Source organism: Pinus tabuliformis, chromosome 4_2 (genome assembly GCF_031772625.1).
Source record: "Pinus tabuliformis cultivar Carrire ecotype Pingquan chromosome 4_2, CPIR1, whole genome shotgun sequence".
In the NCBI taxonomy this organism is placed as follows: Eukaryota; Viridiplantae; Streptophyta; class Pinopsida; order Pinales; family Pinaceae; genus Pinus; species Pinus tabuliformis.
In genome coordinates this window covers 522,823,279-522,840,970 of record NC_142304.1, presented here as the reverse complement: position 1 = coordinate 522,840,970, position 17,692 = coordinate 522,823,279, and the positions used below count along the sequence as shown (strand labels likewise).

The following is a 17,692-nucleotide window of genomic DNA, read 5'->3' as shown; positions in this document are numbered from 1 at the left end:
GAACAAGTATTGCCCAACTATTTGCAGACCTTTGAGACATTTTTATATTGGTCGGTTGTTCGCATAATCACTATTCCAGGCAAGTATGCAGCAAGAAACTCAGTGTCCAAACTAGAGCTGGTGAATGAAGCTTAGCCAAAAATCTGGATCACCTAAGACTAATTCTTCACTTTCCTTTTCTCATTGGCACTATTTGGCAGCTCTTGATTTTCATATGATTCAGTAATTGTCTCGATTTTGATCAAATTGTCCAACTCCTGTAGAATGTCGTTAGTTGTTCTCATCTGCACATGTTGGTGAATGTTGAACCTTTGACAGCCTTTTGTTAAAAATTGTACAATATTTGCCTTGACATTCATTTAACTTGGAAGTTTTGTAAATCTTTGCATTAGTTAGTTGCCAAGCCAAAATCCATTACTGACTTGTGCTTTGGTAGTGCAAAAGCTCAACCAAAAAATATTATTTTTAAAGAAGAATTATAAAAAAGCTTCTGATAAATTGAAGTTGCTAATACTGAAACGAGAGATTGCAAAGGTTTTCCTGTTATTATTAGTGCAAATTAGGTTCGTAAAGTGGTATGATTGTTTTATATTACAGCATTGTAATAGAATATTTTCTCTGTTGAGTTTTGTCTATAAGGCCCTTGATGGTAGTGATCAAGTAGATAGGGCATTATTTCCACCTTCCTCTATATGAAAGTTCTCTCAAATTTGTTTGCAAGTTTTAGTTTTGTTTAGAGAATGCAGAATACAAGCTAAATTCTCTGATATTCAATAAATAAATATATGCATTTATCTGATCTTGCTGACAGTTTCCCATTTTCTCGCAGTATGCAGAACTCAAGCCAGTCCCTTGTATTACCTACTCTGATGCTCTGGCACTACGTGAAACAAAGGCCACTCCAGTTTTGAATCAGGTTATTTTAGAAACTGGCAAACGAGTCTCTCATAGGACACATCCTTTGTTGATAGTTGGTAAATATTTCCGGAAGTGTCAGTTGTTATTGGTAATTTTATATGACTTTGTGTACTCATAGGTAGCATGTAGTCATCACCCCCCTGGAAGCATATCCTAGAGCTATCACGAACAATGCTAACGTGAGCTTGAGTTTCTTATATTTATCCAAAGTTTCCAAAACAAGGTCTTTAGTTTATCATGTTGAGAAACCAAGTGTACTGTAGATTAGGATTGATTTCTCTTCTTGCTAATTACTTGTAAATGTTAGCTGTTTTCTTGTTACTTGTTATTTCTCTTCATCAAGCAATTAAACAAATGTTCAAAACATAAAGATCACAAAGAGACGAGACACCAGAGATTAGGCTTCAAGCCAGGGAAAAACCCCACAAGGGGGAAAATCCAACAATCCTCATCTTATAGAATCAGATCAAAATGAGATATCCAAGACCCAAGACCAAGTCAGCCACAAATAAACCAAGTCAAAAACCCTCCCCCAAGTTACCTCCAATAGTTAAAGTCAATGCTGTCAACCTGCTCCAATTCTGGTCAAAACAGAGATTTCGGCCCTTCAATAGAAGCCGACTCTTGGCACTGCAATACCTCAGAATTCGGCCCTTTTCCACAGAAAACTGTCACACCTGCGAGCTGTAGTAGGGTAGAAACTTCAGTTTCTCTCTCTATGATGAATGAATGAGTCCAAGAGGTCTAACTCGCCTCTTATATATAGCTGTCCAAGAGGGTCGAATAGGTGCCACTGGGCCGACTTGAAGATCTTGTGGGCTTATGACACAAAAATAAAATTTGACTTATTTTTCTTTCAAATGTCCAAATGGGACATGACTCAAATAAATAATCTTTTGACTCCCTTGACTCTAAGCATGAAGAACATGATTTAAAATATAAAATGAATATAATAAATAATAAATACATCAATGATAATTTTATATTATGAAGACCAGCTCTAGTTACAATTTCAACACTCCCTCTTAACTAGGGACGTATTCATAATGATACAACATGATATTTCAAGTTGAAATATTCATATAAGAAAGGATCCAATTTGATAAGCATCATCATAATTAGCATTGTCAAACTACCAAGGCCTCGACAAGTTCGCTCTATCTCTCCACTAGATCAGGGCACAATGTTGGGAGGCATTCAATAGGACACCAGACTACCTCTCTGAATCACATACCCCACCAGGGTGTTCACCAAGGTATGTCCTCACAGGACCATTTTCTAATCCATTGTCACAATACTTGACACAAGGAAATGTCGGTCATCCAGACCATTCTTATCTTAGATCAATGTACTTGACTCTTATGGCTGTTAATACTGGTCATAGTACAAATCTCAAAAATGTCGGTCCCTAAAGCTTATCAATCCACCTTTCTCCCTACTCGTGTTCATGCACTAGACTTACAGCAGTTAGTCCTGGCCAAAGTACATGACACATGGAGAACATGGTGTTTATCCTCACTCCCTCTCAACCAAGGAGGAGACCCTCACTCCCTCTCAACCAAGGAGGAGATAACTACAAGCCCAAGCTTGTGTCAAAAGACTCGTACTTCCCTTACATCAACTACTTGTTCATCCATGGAGGTCTTGTTTGTAGCTTCTCGGCGTCTGCACCATACTCTCGAATCATCAAGCGCTTCCATATTCCATGAAAATCCAGGTTCTTGACAATCTTGTTAGAAAATCACGACCGAATCTAGCACAACGTCAAATATTTCATAAAACTTTTTACAGAGAAAAATAGCTTCACAGAACTATACCTGTTACCCACCACTTTATGGGTGATATCCACTATGAGATGTCCACTTGTTTTCCATGATTTGTAAGCTCTTTTACTCAATTACTCTATATTTGTTGTACTAGAAGGCGAAGAGACGCATAGCATCCTATACAAGATTGCAGGTGGGTCTCCATTTGGGGTTTGGTCTGCCTATACGAGGTCCAAGCCGTCCAGAGGGTCATATTGTCACTTGTAGGGTGAGCGTTGAGAGCCGTGGGCCTCCACTGTAGTAGAAAGCAGATTGCCACTTCATGGATCCCTCGGTGTTGAAATATGTAACGAAGTTCGGTCTTTATAAATATGAAATGTACTCTTGATTCTTAAACATTGTGAAAAGAAAGAAAATTTATTATTGTTATTTTCTGTAGCATGGGTTTCATGCTCAAGGTCATTTTATTTAGAGGTCAAGCACCCGCTGAGCGCTTCTAGGGTTTGTCATAAAGTCAAGAACTCAATAAAGTCATTGTCATATGAAGAAGACCCCATTGGACATATTGCAACAAGTCAAAAAAATTTATTTGAGACAAAATTGTGTCAAATGACACTCCAAGATTAAGTTGGCTTACAAGAGATCAAGTCAGCCTCAAGAAGACAATTTGTATCCCTAGAAAGCCTATGTATAAGAAGGAACTCGATTCATTTGGACACAACAAGCAAGTTCAATCTCCTTAAGAAAGAAGCTAGAAAAAGGGACAAAAATCAAAGATAAGAAGAAGAAGAGCAAGATCAAAGTTTTGGACCTCACTCTCTCTTGTGTTAGGTTTCTAAAGTTGTTGGGCAGGTCAAAATTCTGAAGCTGCATCGAAGTTGTGAAGCTGCTGCTAGGTCAAAGTTGTGAAGTTGCTTCTAGGTCGAAGCTGTGAAGTTGCATCTAGGTCGAAGTTGAAGTTGTGAAGCTGCTTCTAGGTCGAAGTTGTGAGGCTACATCTAGGTCGAAGTCGTGAAGTTGCATCTAGGTCGAAATTGCATCAAGGTTGAAGTTTTTGAAGCTGCTAGGTCAAAATTACTAAAGTTGACAGGTCGAAGTAACTGAAACTACACAAATGCAGCTTTAACTAATATACAAATCAGCAACTGAAATAACTGAGACAAACACACAAGGGACACTGTAATTTTTGGATGATCGTCCTTGAAAAAACCCAATGCGGGAAAATCGGTGCAATAGATATGAGGGTTTTATTATTATGCAGTTTCTCAATACATCTAGGGTGCCAAAAATGGTTCACCCAACAGAGAATGTCCTCGACAGTAGTACCTCTCCTCGGAGACAGATATTCCGAAAACCCTCTGATCAAATCTTCTTATTATTATTCAATAGTTCACCAGAGAGAGTACAAAATTCAAATAGACTAGCCCAATACAAAGTCAAATCATCCATATGAAATTCTGCGTCAACTACAGTCAAACTTTAGCCCTAACTAAAAAAACATAGTTACTGATCAAACGGGAACTATTACCTCAAAACAGGTACTCGAGCCCAAAAATCCCAAAAAAACATGAAAAAACACCTTGAAATCGAAAAGTGTTGTTGCCGGAATAAAATATTTTCAAGCATGACATTAACGATAAAATATCACATCTTTGAAAACCCTTAAAATTCCAACGATTTTTAAGCATGACATTAAATTTAAAATATCACTTCTTTGAAAAACCTTAAAATTCCAACAATTTTCAAGCATGGTGCTAAGAAAAAATATTTATAATTGTTTTCAGTCATAACATTAAAGATAAAATATCATGACTTAGAAAAACATTAAAAATCTTGACAATTTTTCAACCATGGAATTAAAACCAAAGATTATGACTACAAAACAATCCTAAATTTTCAAAATATTTTAAGCATGACATTATGGAAAAATTTTGACCGAAAAAACTTAAAAAATGAACACCTGAATGAAAGAGTAATTTTTTTTAAATGCTAAATGCTAAATGTATAGCGATTTTGAAATCTTAGCCTAAGACAACTTGATACATTGCGAAATAAATAAATAAATAAAAAAAAAAATAAAAATAAAAATCAACTATCAAATTGACACGCAGTGTAGGTGAACTCAACCCATTGTAATGAAAAGTTAAAGACCAACCATGAAATTAACACATTGTAGGGTAGACTTGATCATAGTTTTAAAAACCGTTTTGAAAAACCGGTAACCGGTCAAACCGGCCGGTTAGCTAGCTGGCCGGTTGGAACCGGCCTAAAAACCCGGTTTAACCCATCACTTGCCCAATTTTTTGACCTAACCGGTAAAAACCGGCCGGTTTAGGACAAAACCGGCCGGTTTTAGGCACAACTTGTGACCTGTGATCAGAGTCGGTACTACATTCAGTGTGCTCATGCCCATGATGAAAATTTACAAATATGGTAGATAAATACACAGATATGTGGCACCAACAAATACCCAAGTTCTACAAAACAAGTGACAGGATGAGAAATGTGGATATAGTAAACTGTAGCACTTATCTAAACATAGACCAACTGGAGTGAAAGAGACCTAATATTTAGGCTCTGATGCCAAAATAGGTATAAGCTAAAGGTGGGAGCAAGATGGGAAGCAAAAGCACTTCAATTTTATTAACTTGGAGAACATAGCTTATCCATTAAAAGTGAAGCGAGGGTCCTTAGATAGAAAAGGAACCCTATCATAAATTTGACACCTTATGTAACTCCCCAACATACCAATTTAATATATAAGTAGGAGTCATGCATACAGCTGGAGAATCTAAATGATAAACACTATACTAGACGACAAATTGTACTAGAAGTTACAACTTACAATGTCACAACAAGACAAAGTCACAAAGAAATATTATAATATTACAAAATGTGATGAGCACAAGTGAGTCATGACAGGATTGTATGGCTTGACTCATGACAGTGACTTCACAAACAGTGCAACAGTGATGACTGCAGCATGACAGAGAGGTATGGCTATGATCTATGGACAGTGAAAGTGGCAATGACACAGTAATCCTCTTGATGGCAGTAACCTGGGATTACGAGTAAGCAAGTGACAGCAGTGTTAGTGGACAGTTGGATCAGTGGGAGCAGTGAAAAGTTGCATAGAGGGAGCAGGAAGTGCAAAAGGAAGATGCAGTGAGAATAGCAGTAGGCAGCAGTCATAGAGCAGCAATGAATGTGTGAATTGATTGATTGTAAAGGAAACTGAAGACCCCTGCAGACTTAGTCTACATATCTTTAGACTTGGGGAGTCTTGTACTACCTTCCAGGTTTACCTGCTAAATGTTGGATGTACATCATACATAATTGAGCTTATTGTTGAGCAAATTCTTGTGTACTCTCCTTGATGTCATTGGTGGCATTGATACTGAGGTTGCAGATCAGGCTGAGGCATCCTCAGACTCTGAACCAGATGATTTCTATGTAGCTCCTGATGATGATCCTGTGTCTAGTAGTGGTGATGGACTTGATGATTGATCATGTGTACACTGTAGACTTGTAGTAGGCCAATGGCCTCATAGCTTGCAGCATTGTTTTTGGACTTTATAGGCCATTTAGAGCCTCATTTCTTATGTATTTTGCTATTTTGTCGATGATATGTATTGCACTCGGTGCCATTTTGATATAATCACCTTTGCATGGTATATAAATGAGCAAACTTTGCATATTTTGTCTCTATTGGCTTGGAATCATGGTTTTACATCTTAAAAATAGTTTTGTTTCATTAAAAATTAATTATTTAATGTATTTTTTTAAAACCGGTTCGTTTAGACCAAACCAGTCCCGGTTAGACCGGTTCCGGTCGGTAAACCGGTTCATTAGGTGGACCGGTCCGGTCACCGGTTCCGGTTTTAAAAACACTGGACTTGATTCATTATAACGAAAAATTGAAAATCAACTATCAAATTGCACATAATAGGATCAGGTTGCTAGACAAGCATCGACACATACCATATAAAAAACAAATAAATATATTAAAAAAAATAATAATAATAAATAAATAAATTTAAAAAATAAAATTAAAATTACAAAAATAAAATACAACATTAAAAAAATTAAAAACTTATAATAATAATAATAATAATAATAATAAAATCCCTGGCAACCCTGAGGCCCAATTGGCCAGGGGTGACAAGGTGACGATTCATGAAATATATATATATATATATATACAGAAAAATGCAAAATTTAAATAAATAAATAAAACAATAAATAAATAAATATAATATAAAAATAAACAAAAAAAATTAAAATATATATATTATTATATAATATAAGAAAATATAAATAAAAATTTTAAAAAGACCATTTTTTAAGTTACAAAAAAAACATCATTTAAAAAAATGTTAAATAATTATCAAAAATAAAATAAAATAAAAACAAAAACTTAATCTGGAGGGTTGGGAACTCTTTGGAATGATAGCACGTTCTCACTAATAACTGAGATTTCAAATACCCACTGGTTGATGCTAAAGATGCAGCACTTAGTTACTAAAGAAACCTTTTGTCTCTTCAATGTTTATGTGTCGGTCAATGCTGGAGGAAAAAAGACCTGCTTGGATTCAATAAGAAACCAAGCAAATCTGGGCAATCTAGAAAACACCATCATTGCAGGAGACCTAAACCTCACGCTGCATTCTTCAGAAAAGCGTGGAGGAAGCATTGTGCGAGACCCGACAAGGGAATGGGCAGAGGATCTCCTTCAAGATTGGGATCTGTTAGATATCAAGGCTGTTTCTGGTAAGTACATGTGGTCAAATAAAAGAATAGGGCCTGGACACATTGCAGCAAGGCTGGATAGATTCTTTGTTCAAAGTTCCTTCCTTTTGCTTGGTTTAGACGCTAGTATGCATATCCTTCCTTGTAGCACCTCTGATCACAATCCTATCAAGCTGATTCTCCGGGCTCACTCTGATCTTGGCCCCATCCCCTTCAAGTTCAGCCCTCTTTGGATCAAGGAACCCAACTTTTTGCAGATAGTCAAGGAAAGTTGGTCCCAGCCAGTCAACGGATCTCCATTTTACATATGGGAAGAAAAACTCAGAAGAGTGAAATCTGCCCTAAAGTGCTGGGCCAAAACTCTTCCTAACCCAGCAGCTGAAAGGAAAAAGCTCCAAAGTCAGCTAGATGCCCACCACCTGCTCTCGGAGGAGGCATACATGTCTAAAGAAATTCTTGACAAAGAGGTCCAACTCCAACAGCAATATCATAAAGCCTGCCTGGACGAAGAGGAAACATGGAGGATTAAATCTCGCTGCCTTTGGCTCAAAGCAGGAGATAGAAACTCTTCATATTTCCACAAGCAAACTCAAGCCAGAAAAAGTTTCAACTACATAGCTGAAATTAAAGAAGAATCTATTATCCACAAAGACTTTACAGGCATCAAGCAAGCAGCCTTTCTCCACTTCAAAAACCTGTACAGCGAAGAGGTGAATGCGACTCAGAACTCTTGTCTTCTGGACGGGGTTCCCCCTTCAATCTCAGCTGAGATGAATCACCAACTAGAAGCCAAAGTCACCATGGACGAGGTCAAAAGCGCTCTCTTTGCCATGGACCCAGATAAAGCCCCAGGTCCTGATGGTTTCTCTGCCAGGTTTCTCCATTCCTGCTGGCACATTGTGGGAAAAGATCTCTATAAAATGGTCCAAAAATCGCAAGCCTGTCAGAAAATTGGAGGAAGCACAAATTCCTCGTTCCTTGCACTTATCCCTAAGGAGAAGGGCGCCAACTCCTTCAATAGATTTCGTCCCATATCTCTTTGTAACATTGGCTATAAACTGATCACCAAAATCATTGCTAACAGGCTGAAGCACATTCTCCCTAAAATCATTCCAGAGAATCAAGGGGGCTTCATTCATGGAAGACAGCTGGTGGACAACTTCATTTTAGTTCAAGAGGCAATCCTCTCAAGCCAGTAGCGCAAGGAAAAAGGTATGGCCATCAAACTGGACTTAGCAAATGCTTTTGATCGTGTTAGACATAGCTTTCTATTGAATGTTTTGCAAAAATTTGGATTTGGAGAGAGCTTTATAAACTGGATCCGGGCTTGCATCTCGGAGCCATGGATAGCTCCTCTAGTTAACGGCAGAGCTGCTGGTTTCTTTAAAGCTTCAAGAGGACTAAGGCAGGGTTGCCCCCTGTCCCCTCTGTTGTTTGTTATTCAAGCCTCCGTTCTCAGCTTTCACTTAAATAAAAAAATGCAAGAGCAGGAGATTCCAGGGATTTGCATTGCGAGGGGAGTTCAGAACATAAACCATGCCCTGTTTGCAGACGATACCCTGCTTCTTGGGGCTGCTTCGATCCACTCTGCCAACAGATTCAAAGAGGCTCTTGATGAGTTTTGCATGAGGTCTGGAAGTAGTCTCAACAAGGGAAAGTGCCACATCTACTGTTGGAATACCACGCCCCCTCTGCTTAATTCCATTGCTAGATGCTTAGGATTTGTTGCCTCCTCAGTATGGACCTCGTTTAAGTATCTTGGGCTACCTATCTTTCTCAAGCGTGCCTATAGCAGGGATTGGCTTCCTCAAATAGAAAAATTCAAGATCAAACTCCAGGCATGGGGATTTAACTGGCTAAATATTGCAGGCAAGTCAGTTCTTATCAAAGCCGTTCTCAGCAGTCTCCCCTTATTTCAGTTCTCAGTGCTCCTAGCTCCAATCGGCATTCTTCAGAAAATGGACCAGCACATTCGAAATTTCTTCTGGAAGGGGGGCAAACAAAACGAGAGGAAAATCCCTCTTGTCAATTGGGAGACAGTCCTCAAGCCTCAGATGGAGGGAGGTCTAAATTTCAAGAAACTACCCCTGCAGAACATTGCCATGGGAGCCAAGCTTCTCTGGAAAATCATCGCGCCCAAGCCTGGCTGGGCCCAGCTAGCGCTTTGGAGGAAATACTTCAAAGGCGAGAGGATAAGATGTCTGGATGGGCCTCTCCCCCAAGGCACCTCTTCATTTGCTAGACTCTGCTCTAAAGTTGCCCCTCTGATCCGCTCCAAGGCCTACTAGATCCCTGGAAATGGGAAAAAAATTAATATTTGGACAGATCGCATCATGGATCGCGATCCGATTGGTGACTGCCCCTCCGTGAAGGCGTTGAGAGATTGGCTAACTGATTCAGGTAAATCCACGCTGTGGGATATTTCCACGTGGGAAGGGACGCGTTGGGCTGGCTGGAGCTTCTTTGATCTACCTTCGGATCTCCTTCAGGACTCCATCTGCCTCTGCGCTATGCTAAATGGAGCTGCCCCCTCACACATCCACAGAAAAGACAGGCGTGGTTGGGGTTCTTTAACTGCGGGTTTCACTGTTGCCCATGGCTACACGAATCTCGCCTCAATACCAAACGTCCCTCCTGATCCGGCTCCATGGAAGGCAGTTTGGGGCATCCCCTCGCTGCCCAAAATCGACATGTTCAGTTGGCTCCTATGCCACAGAAAAATTCTCACTGACGACAACCTACAGAGGCGTGGATTCTATGGCCCGTCTAGGTGCTCCCTGTGCAGAGAGAAGGCGGAATGTGCCACGCATCTTGTTTTAAAATGCAACTTCGCCGTGCAGGTCTGGAGAGAGTTGATGGACCATTGGAACCCCAATTTCGAACTTTCTGCCTCCATAACTGATCTTTTCGCTAACTGGCAAAACAGATATCCCAGTTCCCCCCCCAAAAGCAAAGTGATTAAAGTGGCTTGGTCTTCTCTCCACAAAATTTGTTGCTGGCAGATCTGGCTAGAGCGAAATAGAAGAATTTTCAGAAACATCCAGCACGATGTCAAGGTGGTAGCGGCTAAGATAAAGGTACAGTTAAAAGAATGCCTGGAAGATCAAAAAGATGACTCGAATCTCAATCAGCTAGATACTATTTGGGGGACCTCCTTAAACCTGCAATTTCGTCAAGCCGACAGAAACATTTTCTCTCCCGAGGAATGGCAAATAAGGGGAAAAAATAAGGAAGAATTTCAAGACTGGATCTCCAACCATAAGGTGCATTCTCTCTTCTTTGATGGGGCAGCAAAAGGAAATCCTAGCAAGGCTGGGGCAGGAGGAACTGTTAAAAACACTGAAGGCATATCGATCCACAGCTTTGCCTGGGGTCTGGGGATCAACTCCAGCATTCAAGCTGAAGCATTGGCCCTCTACCAAGGTCTCAAGCTGCTCTTGAAACTGGAAATTAAGGAGGCAATCATTCTTGGGGACTCCCAAGTGATTATAAAACTCATGGTGACCAATACTACCCCCCGGGACTTAAGATTAGCAAGGTTGATACATAGAATCAAAAGCTTGGGGAAGCTGTTCCAAAACCTGAAATACTTTCATGTACTGAGAGACAACAACAAAGAAGCAGATCTTGAAGCTAATAAAGTTGTTCTTCTCTCTGTCGGGGCAATGATAAGAGACGGGGATGAAACATGGGATCCAATTCCATAATCATTTCAGCTGATATGTTTTATTGTTTGATTCTAAATCAGTTTGTTTGTATATTCAAGCTTGGGCAAATCACAGAAATCAACTCCATTGTTGAACCCAAAAAGAGCTGGAAGCGGAATACAAGCCCCACAGTGCTTCAGGAGGTAGATTCTATTTGGATCTGGTCCACTCCCATTGTAATCAAAATTCTGGCATTTAGGCCATTCAACTAATACAATCCATAACTGTTCTTGTGAAAAAAAACAAAAACTTAAAATTAAAAATAAAAACAAAAAAATTCAAAACAATTAAAAAAATAAATTCAAATTTAAAATCTGAAAAAAATAAAAAAAAATAAAAAAAAATAAAAAATAAAAATTTAATTTAATATTTTAAAATTATATTTTAAAATTTAAATTAACAAAAAAAAGAGTTAAAAAAAAAAGTAAAACTTAAAATTTAAAATATTTAAATTTAAAAAGAAAAAAAATAACAATAATAAAACAATTAAAAAAAAAAGCCAATTTAAAAAAAAACAATTAAATAAAAAACATATACAAAACCCCGCTCCGCGCCCTTCCCTCACCTGGCCGCTACCACACCCTCGGCCCCGTCCCCTCTTCTCGTCCCTCTCCCTCACCAGGCCCCCACGCCACCCTACCCTCGGTCCTCCCTCCCCCTCCTCTCCCCTCCCCCGCCTGACCCGCATCCCATCGCACCCTCAGCCTCCCTTTCCCTCCCCTCCCCTTTCCCCTAACCCACCCACCTCACCCCCTTCCGCTCCCCCTCACCCCTCTCCCCCGCCTGCCCCGCTCCTAGGCGAGCAGGGGAGGGCAGTAAGGTGGTGAGGGGGAGCAGAGCGGGGAGAGGGAAGGGGGTGGTGTGCGGTGCGAGAGAGGAGAGGGGAAGGGAGGGAGAAGGTGGGTCGAGGGTGGCTGAGGTAAGGGGAGAGGAGGGAGAGGGTGTGTGAGGGAGCGGAGAGGTGAGGGCCAAGAGTGGGGAGGCAAAGTGGGTGAGGGAAGGCGGTAAGAGGGGACGGGGGTGAGGGAAGGAATGGGGAGGCAAAGTGGGTGAGGGAAGGTGGTAGGAGGGGACGGGGGTGAGGGAAGGAAGAATGTTTTTTTAATTTTTTTTAAATTGTTTTTTTTAAATAAAAAAATTATTTTTTTTAATGGTTTTTATTTTTTATTTTTTTTTAATTTGTTTTTTTTTAATTGTTTTATTTTTTTTAATTGTTTTTTATAAATTGTTTTCTTTTTTTAATTGTTTTTATCTTTTAATTGTTTTCAATTTTTTTTTAAATTTTGTTTATTAATTTTTATAATTTAACTTTTTTATTTTTTTGATATTTTTTTAATGTTATTTCTTTATTTTTATAATTTTAATTTTAAGAAAATAATTCTTAAATTTTTATTTTATTTTATTTTTTATTTTTTATTTATATTATTTAATTTAAATATTTTTTATTTTAATTATTTTTTTAATTTAAATTTTTTTGTAACAAGGTTTTTTTATTTTTTATTTTTTTATTTTTTTTAACTTAAAAATAAAAAATGTTTTTAGATTTTTTGTGGATCAATTTGTTTTTCTTTAAATTATATATATATTTAAAAAAAAAAAAGATTTTTTTTTTGGTTTTTTTTTTACATTTTTATATGTTTTTTGTTTTTTTTCCCTTTTTATATATTTTTTTGTATTTGGTTTTTTTTGTCATGTTTTCTTATTTTTATTTTTATTTTTATATTTTATTACTAACATGTTTTATGTTTTTTTTTTGTCATGTTTTTTTATTTTTGTTTTTGTTATGTTTTTTAAATTTTTTTAATATATTTTTATGTTTTATTACTAACATGTTTTTATTATTTTTATTTTTGTCATGCGTTATGTTTTATTTTTATGTTTTATATTTTTTTTACATTTTTATAGGTTTTTTGTTTTTCTCTTTTTCTTTTTTTTTATATATATTTTTTGTATTTGATTTTTTTTGTCATATTTTTATTATTATTATTTTTTATGTTTTATTGCTAACATGAAAATCGCCAACATTTAAAAAAAATCATCCACACTTAATTCATTAGAAAATTTAAAGTGTAAAAACTAAGCCCTTTAAACAAAAAGGGTTGCACCTTTGAAAATCAAGATGAAAATCACTAACAAAAAAAAATGTTCACACTTGATACATAAAAAAATTTAAAGTGCCAAAAATAAGCCTTCCAAAAAAATGTGTTGATGCTGCATCAACACTTTTCAAAATCAGCGTGAAAATCACTAACATTTAAAAAATGTGTTGATGCTGCATCAACACTTCACAAAATCAGCGTGAAAATCACTAACATATAAAGAAAAACAAAATGTTCATACTTGATACATAAGAAAATTTAAAGTGCGAAAAATATGCTCAAAAGAAAAGTGTATTCTGGCATCATCACTTTTCAAAATCAATGATTTTTTGCTACCTCAAAAAAACGAGTCCCAGTTCACTTTCTCGTTTGATCGGTAACTATGTTGAAAGCCAACGTTGGTCAAAACATCAATCAAATAAATCCTTTGAAGCTCGGTCAAAGGCAGTGAAACACGGCCTCCAGCAATGGTCAAAGTCAACCCAAAACAATTCCAAAAACTCTGGTCAAACTCAGTCAACCATCGGTCAGCCCTACAGTGAAATTGGCCTGCGGTCAACGCAGTTCAGACTACTCCAAAATTCTCGATTTTTGTCCCAGACAATGCAGCATGAAGAAAACAAAATTTTGCCCTTAAAACCGCAGTCAAATTCAATCAAAACAGCCTCGGTCAACGTTGGCACTGATGTCTGAAATTTCGGCCTGTAATTTTTTGCCCAGAAAATCATCCTCCTTGCCACACGTGTACAAACCAATTTGATGAAGAGAGAAGAATGTGTGAGTGAATCATGTCCAAATGAGGTGTGAGGTCTCTTCTATTTATACACTTCATTGTGGGTGAAGAGACACATTCATTGGGCTTCTTGAGCCTAGATTAAGCTTAGGCCAACCTAAACAATTTGCACGTGTGGATATAAACTCAAAATCACACCTCTGCTTGTCTGAATGAGATGATCTTTATATCAATCTTGGACTTCTCGAAAAGAGGAATCCAATGCAATCATCACCTCCATCCAATAAACTGTCCCAAGGTGGAATTTAGCCCTAGTTTCGAATTTTAACAAGATCAATATGTCAAAGATCCAATGATATGGTTGTCAAGAATATGAGCATTTCAAGAGAGATTGTCCTAAACGCAAGAAGGACATCAAGAAAATGAAAGAAAATAATGAAGCCCATGTCACTAAAGAAGTGGAAGAACCTGAAAAGAGGAAATCAAAGGAGGAGGAAGTGAAAGATCTCTACTATGGTTGAGATAATCTCCTTCACTTAGTTCTTTTCAATTTTTGTGAAAGATAGGTATCATGATAGGAAGCATCACAAGGATGATAAGATGCATTAGAGCTTAAATAAAAATGACTTCATCATTAAAAAAGATGTCAACATAGCTAGAGTAGAGAGTCTACATGGTTGTAGCAGTCATCATGATAGAAAGAAAGTAATTCATGGCATCTCCATTAGAATCATTCAAGGATAACCATAGCAGCAGTATGTATGGTTGAAAGAAAGTCATCTAGCATAATAGAAGATGAAGAAATCATCATACACCATAGTCATTAGGAAGGAGCATTTGCAGGATGAGGATAATCAAGATCCTCCATTGGAATCTTCATTAGAAGGTTCACCTCTACTTGGAAGAAGCAAGGGTCTCGTTGATAGTCTATGATCCACCTTGTGTGGGATCGACAGGTAAGGTATGATGACGAAGATGTGCAGCATGTCAAGTTGGTTGAAGTACTTTAGTCTTCAAAGGAAAGGAAGTTGCCAAAGGAAGTCTAGATGACCACATGAAGGAAGAGGTATGTATATATTTGGAAATAGATAGATAAAGTCATGTCATCATGTGGTTGCAGTTAGAATGAGTGAATGCTCTATCTCATGAGCATGATCGAAGAAGAAGGATCTCTTCCTTTAAGAAGATGCATAAAGGCATGAAGATAATATGCCTTGAACTCGTTCACATATTGATAAGATGAAATCAACATAATATGTCCTCATATGGAATATGAGGTGGTTGACAAGATGAAGGAACTATGTATAGAAGTTCTTGGGGAACAATATGTGAAGAAAGGAAGAAGAATTTGTGAGAAATGCAACTATAGTCACATAAGATAAGATAAGTGATCAACATCTAATAACTAGAAGAATTAGCTATGACATCTCCATGGAGAAGATATGAAGACTTTGATAAAGTCTGTAAAGGTAGGAGACCCTTGACATTAAAAGTCTTGGAGATGTGTTTACTAATGGGCAGGATGTTGATGTTGCAAGAAGCAGATGTCATGATGAAAAGCCATCATAAAAGGTATTTTGATTTGATGTTCATTTTTTTATTTTTGAACAACATCTGGTTGGGTTGAAACAGGGCTACCGAAAGAAAGTTGTAGATGTCACCTACAACTAGTTCTCATGGGAATGGATGAAAGATCTTGAAAGAGACAATACTTAGGAAAGGTAGTTGTATGAAGAAAAGGAAGTTGTGGACTGGAAGATCACTTTCTGATGAAAAGAAGGATGACATGACTATGGGTTCAACCCTATGATTCGTTGAAGGAAAGTGATGGATGTTCGATGCCCTACAAAGAAAAATCTAAAAGGTGAAGGCTCCATAATGAAGAAGATGAAGTTCATGACATCAAAAGGAGGAGCCCTACAAGCAGCTGATGATATCATGATCTCCACCAAAGAGCAGACAGTTGTTGTTGGTAACAAGTCCCTAGTTAAGAGGGAGCTTGGACAAGTCCCTCGATAAGAGGGAGCTTGGGTATATTCCTCTTATAGGAATGAGAATATCTTCCCTAGTTGAGAAGGAGAGATAGACACATCATTTTGATCTTCATGTTGTGAAGAAAGAATTGAGGATTAAGTTATAATATGAGATTGATGCCAATACTCTTTGAAGATGTGGTAGGACATCCAATAAGTAAGAGTAGTCGAAGAGGAAATTCCTTGAAGATGTGTTATTCCAAGATAGGAATTGTCCTAAAAAGACATACCCTGTGAACACCTGAGTGGGGTATGTGCCTTGAGAGACAATGAAGATGTTGTCTATCAGTCATCGGTCTCGCCAACATTGTGTTATGACCTTGTGGAGAGATAGAATTGTTAGTCAAGGCCTTGCTATGTGAAAATGTTGGTTGGTATGATGAGATGTTGTGGCATAAGCTAACGAAGTAGCTTATGAGATGGCTTACTAATCCAGCTCTTCTTATGAGAATTCTTCAATTTGAGAATGTCCAAGTACCATGTATGGATTATAAATACCTCCCTAGTTAAGAGGGAGCATTGAAATATGTAACTAGGTTCGGTCCTCATAAATATGAAATGTAATCTTGATTCTTGTATATTGTGAAAAGAAAGAAAACTTATTATTATTATTTTTTGTAGCATGGGTTTTATGCTCAAGGTCATTTTATTTAGAGGTCAAGCACCCATTGAGTGCTTCTAGGGTTTGTCATCAAGTCAAGAAGTCAATAGAGTGATTGTCATATGAAGAATATCCCATTGGGCATATCGTAACAAGTCAAAAGAATTTATTTGAGTCAAATTGTGTCAAATGACCGTCCAAGATCAAGTCGGCCTCAAGAAGACAATTTGTACCCCTAGAAAGCCTATATATAAGAAGGAACTTGACCTCATTTGGGAACAACAAGCAAGTTTGATCTCCTCAAGAAAATACTTGGAAAAAGGAACGAAAATCAAAGATAAGAAGAAGAAGAAGAGCAAGATTGAAGTTTTGGACCCCTCTCTCTCTCTCTCTCTCTCTCTCTCTCTCTCTCTCGCGTGTTAGGGTTTCTAAAGTTGTTGGGCAGGTCGAAATTCTTAAGCTGCATCGAAGTTGTGAAGTTGCTTCTAGGTCAAAGTTGCATCTAGGTCGAAGTTGTGAAGTTGCATCTAGGTTGAAAGTGCAACAAGGTCGAAGTTGTTGAAGCTGCTAGGTCGAGGTTATTGAAGCTACTAGGTCGAAGTTACTGAAGTTGTTAGGTCGAAGTAGTTAAAGCTACTACGTCGAAGTTGTAGAAATTGTTGTTGGGGTCGAAGTTGTCGGGTGGTTGAAGTTTGTTGTTGGAAGTTGTGTAAGTAAAGCTCATTGAGAAGGAGGGTCGAATTGGTCTTGGAAGGGTCATTTTCAAGGGTCTTAGGTCTTGGAATTCGTCAGTTGAAGATTCTATAAGAAGAGAAAAATTCTTATGGGTTTTCCTCTCAATAGGAGAGGTTTTGGCCCTGGCTAGCAGCCTATGTTTTATGTCCTCTTGTCCCATTGATCTTTATAGCTTGGTAGTTGTTTGATGATAAGAACACAATAATAATCAAGTGAAAGAAGAAGCTAAATACAAGTGCTTCAAGTTAAGTAAAAGAACATCACAAGCAGTTGTCAGAGTAGGATGAATCACCCTAATCTAGCTACCCTAGATTTCTCAACACTCGGCATCATCCATTGATTGCTCGTGTT

The 17,692-nt window shown here is 37.8% G+C and overlaps 1 protein-coding gene and 1 long non-coding RNA gene across 4 annotated transcripts in view; one reads left to right on the top strand and one right to left on the bottom strand.

The window, feature by feature from the left end:
* LOC149170284 (uncharacterized) overlaps positions 1 to 17,692 on the bottom strand; it is a 303,708-nt gene that overhangs the window by 193,948 nt on the left and 92,068 nt on the right. The gene's annotated exons all lie outside the window — the stretch shown is intronic.
* Positions 1 to 17,692, top strand: part of APE1 (acclimation of photosynthesis to environment) — a 143,501-nt gene that overhangs the window by 39,732 nt on the left and 86,077 nt on the right. Inside the window, exon 4 of the mRNA XM_089428978.1 lies at positions 830 to 916. Within this exon, the coding sequence (XP_089285104.1) occupies positions 830 to 916 (87 nt within the window). The remainder of the gene's footprint in view (positions 1 to 829; positions 917 to 17,692) is intronic.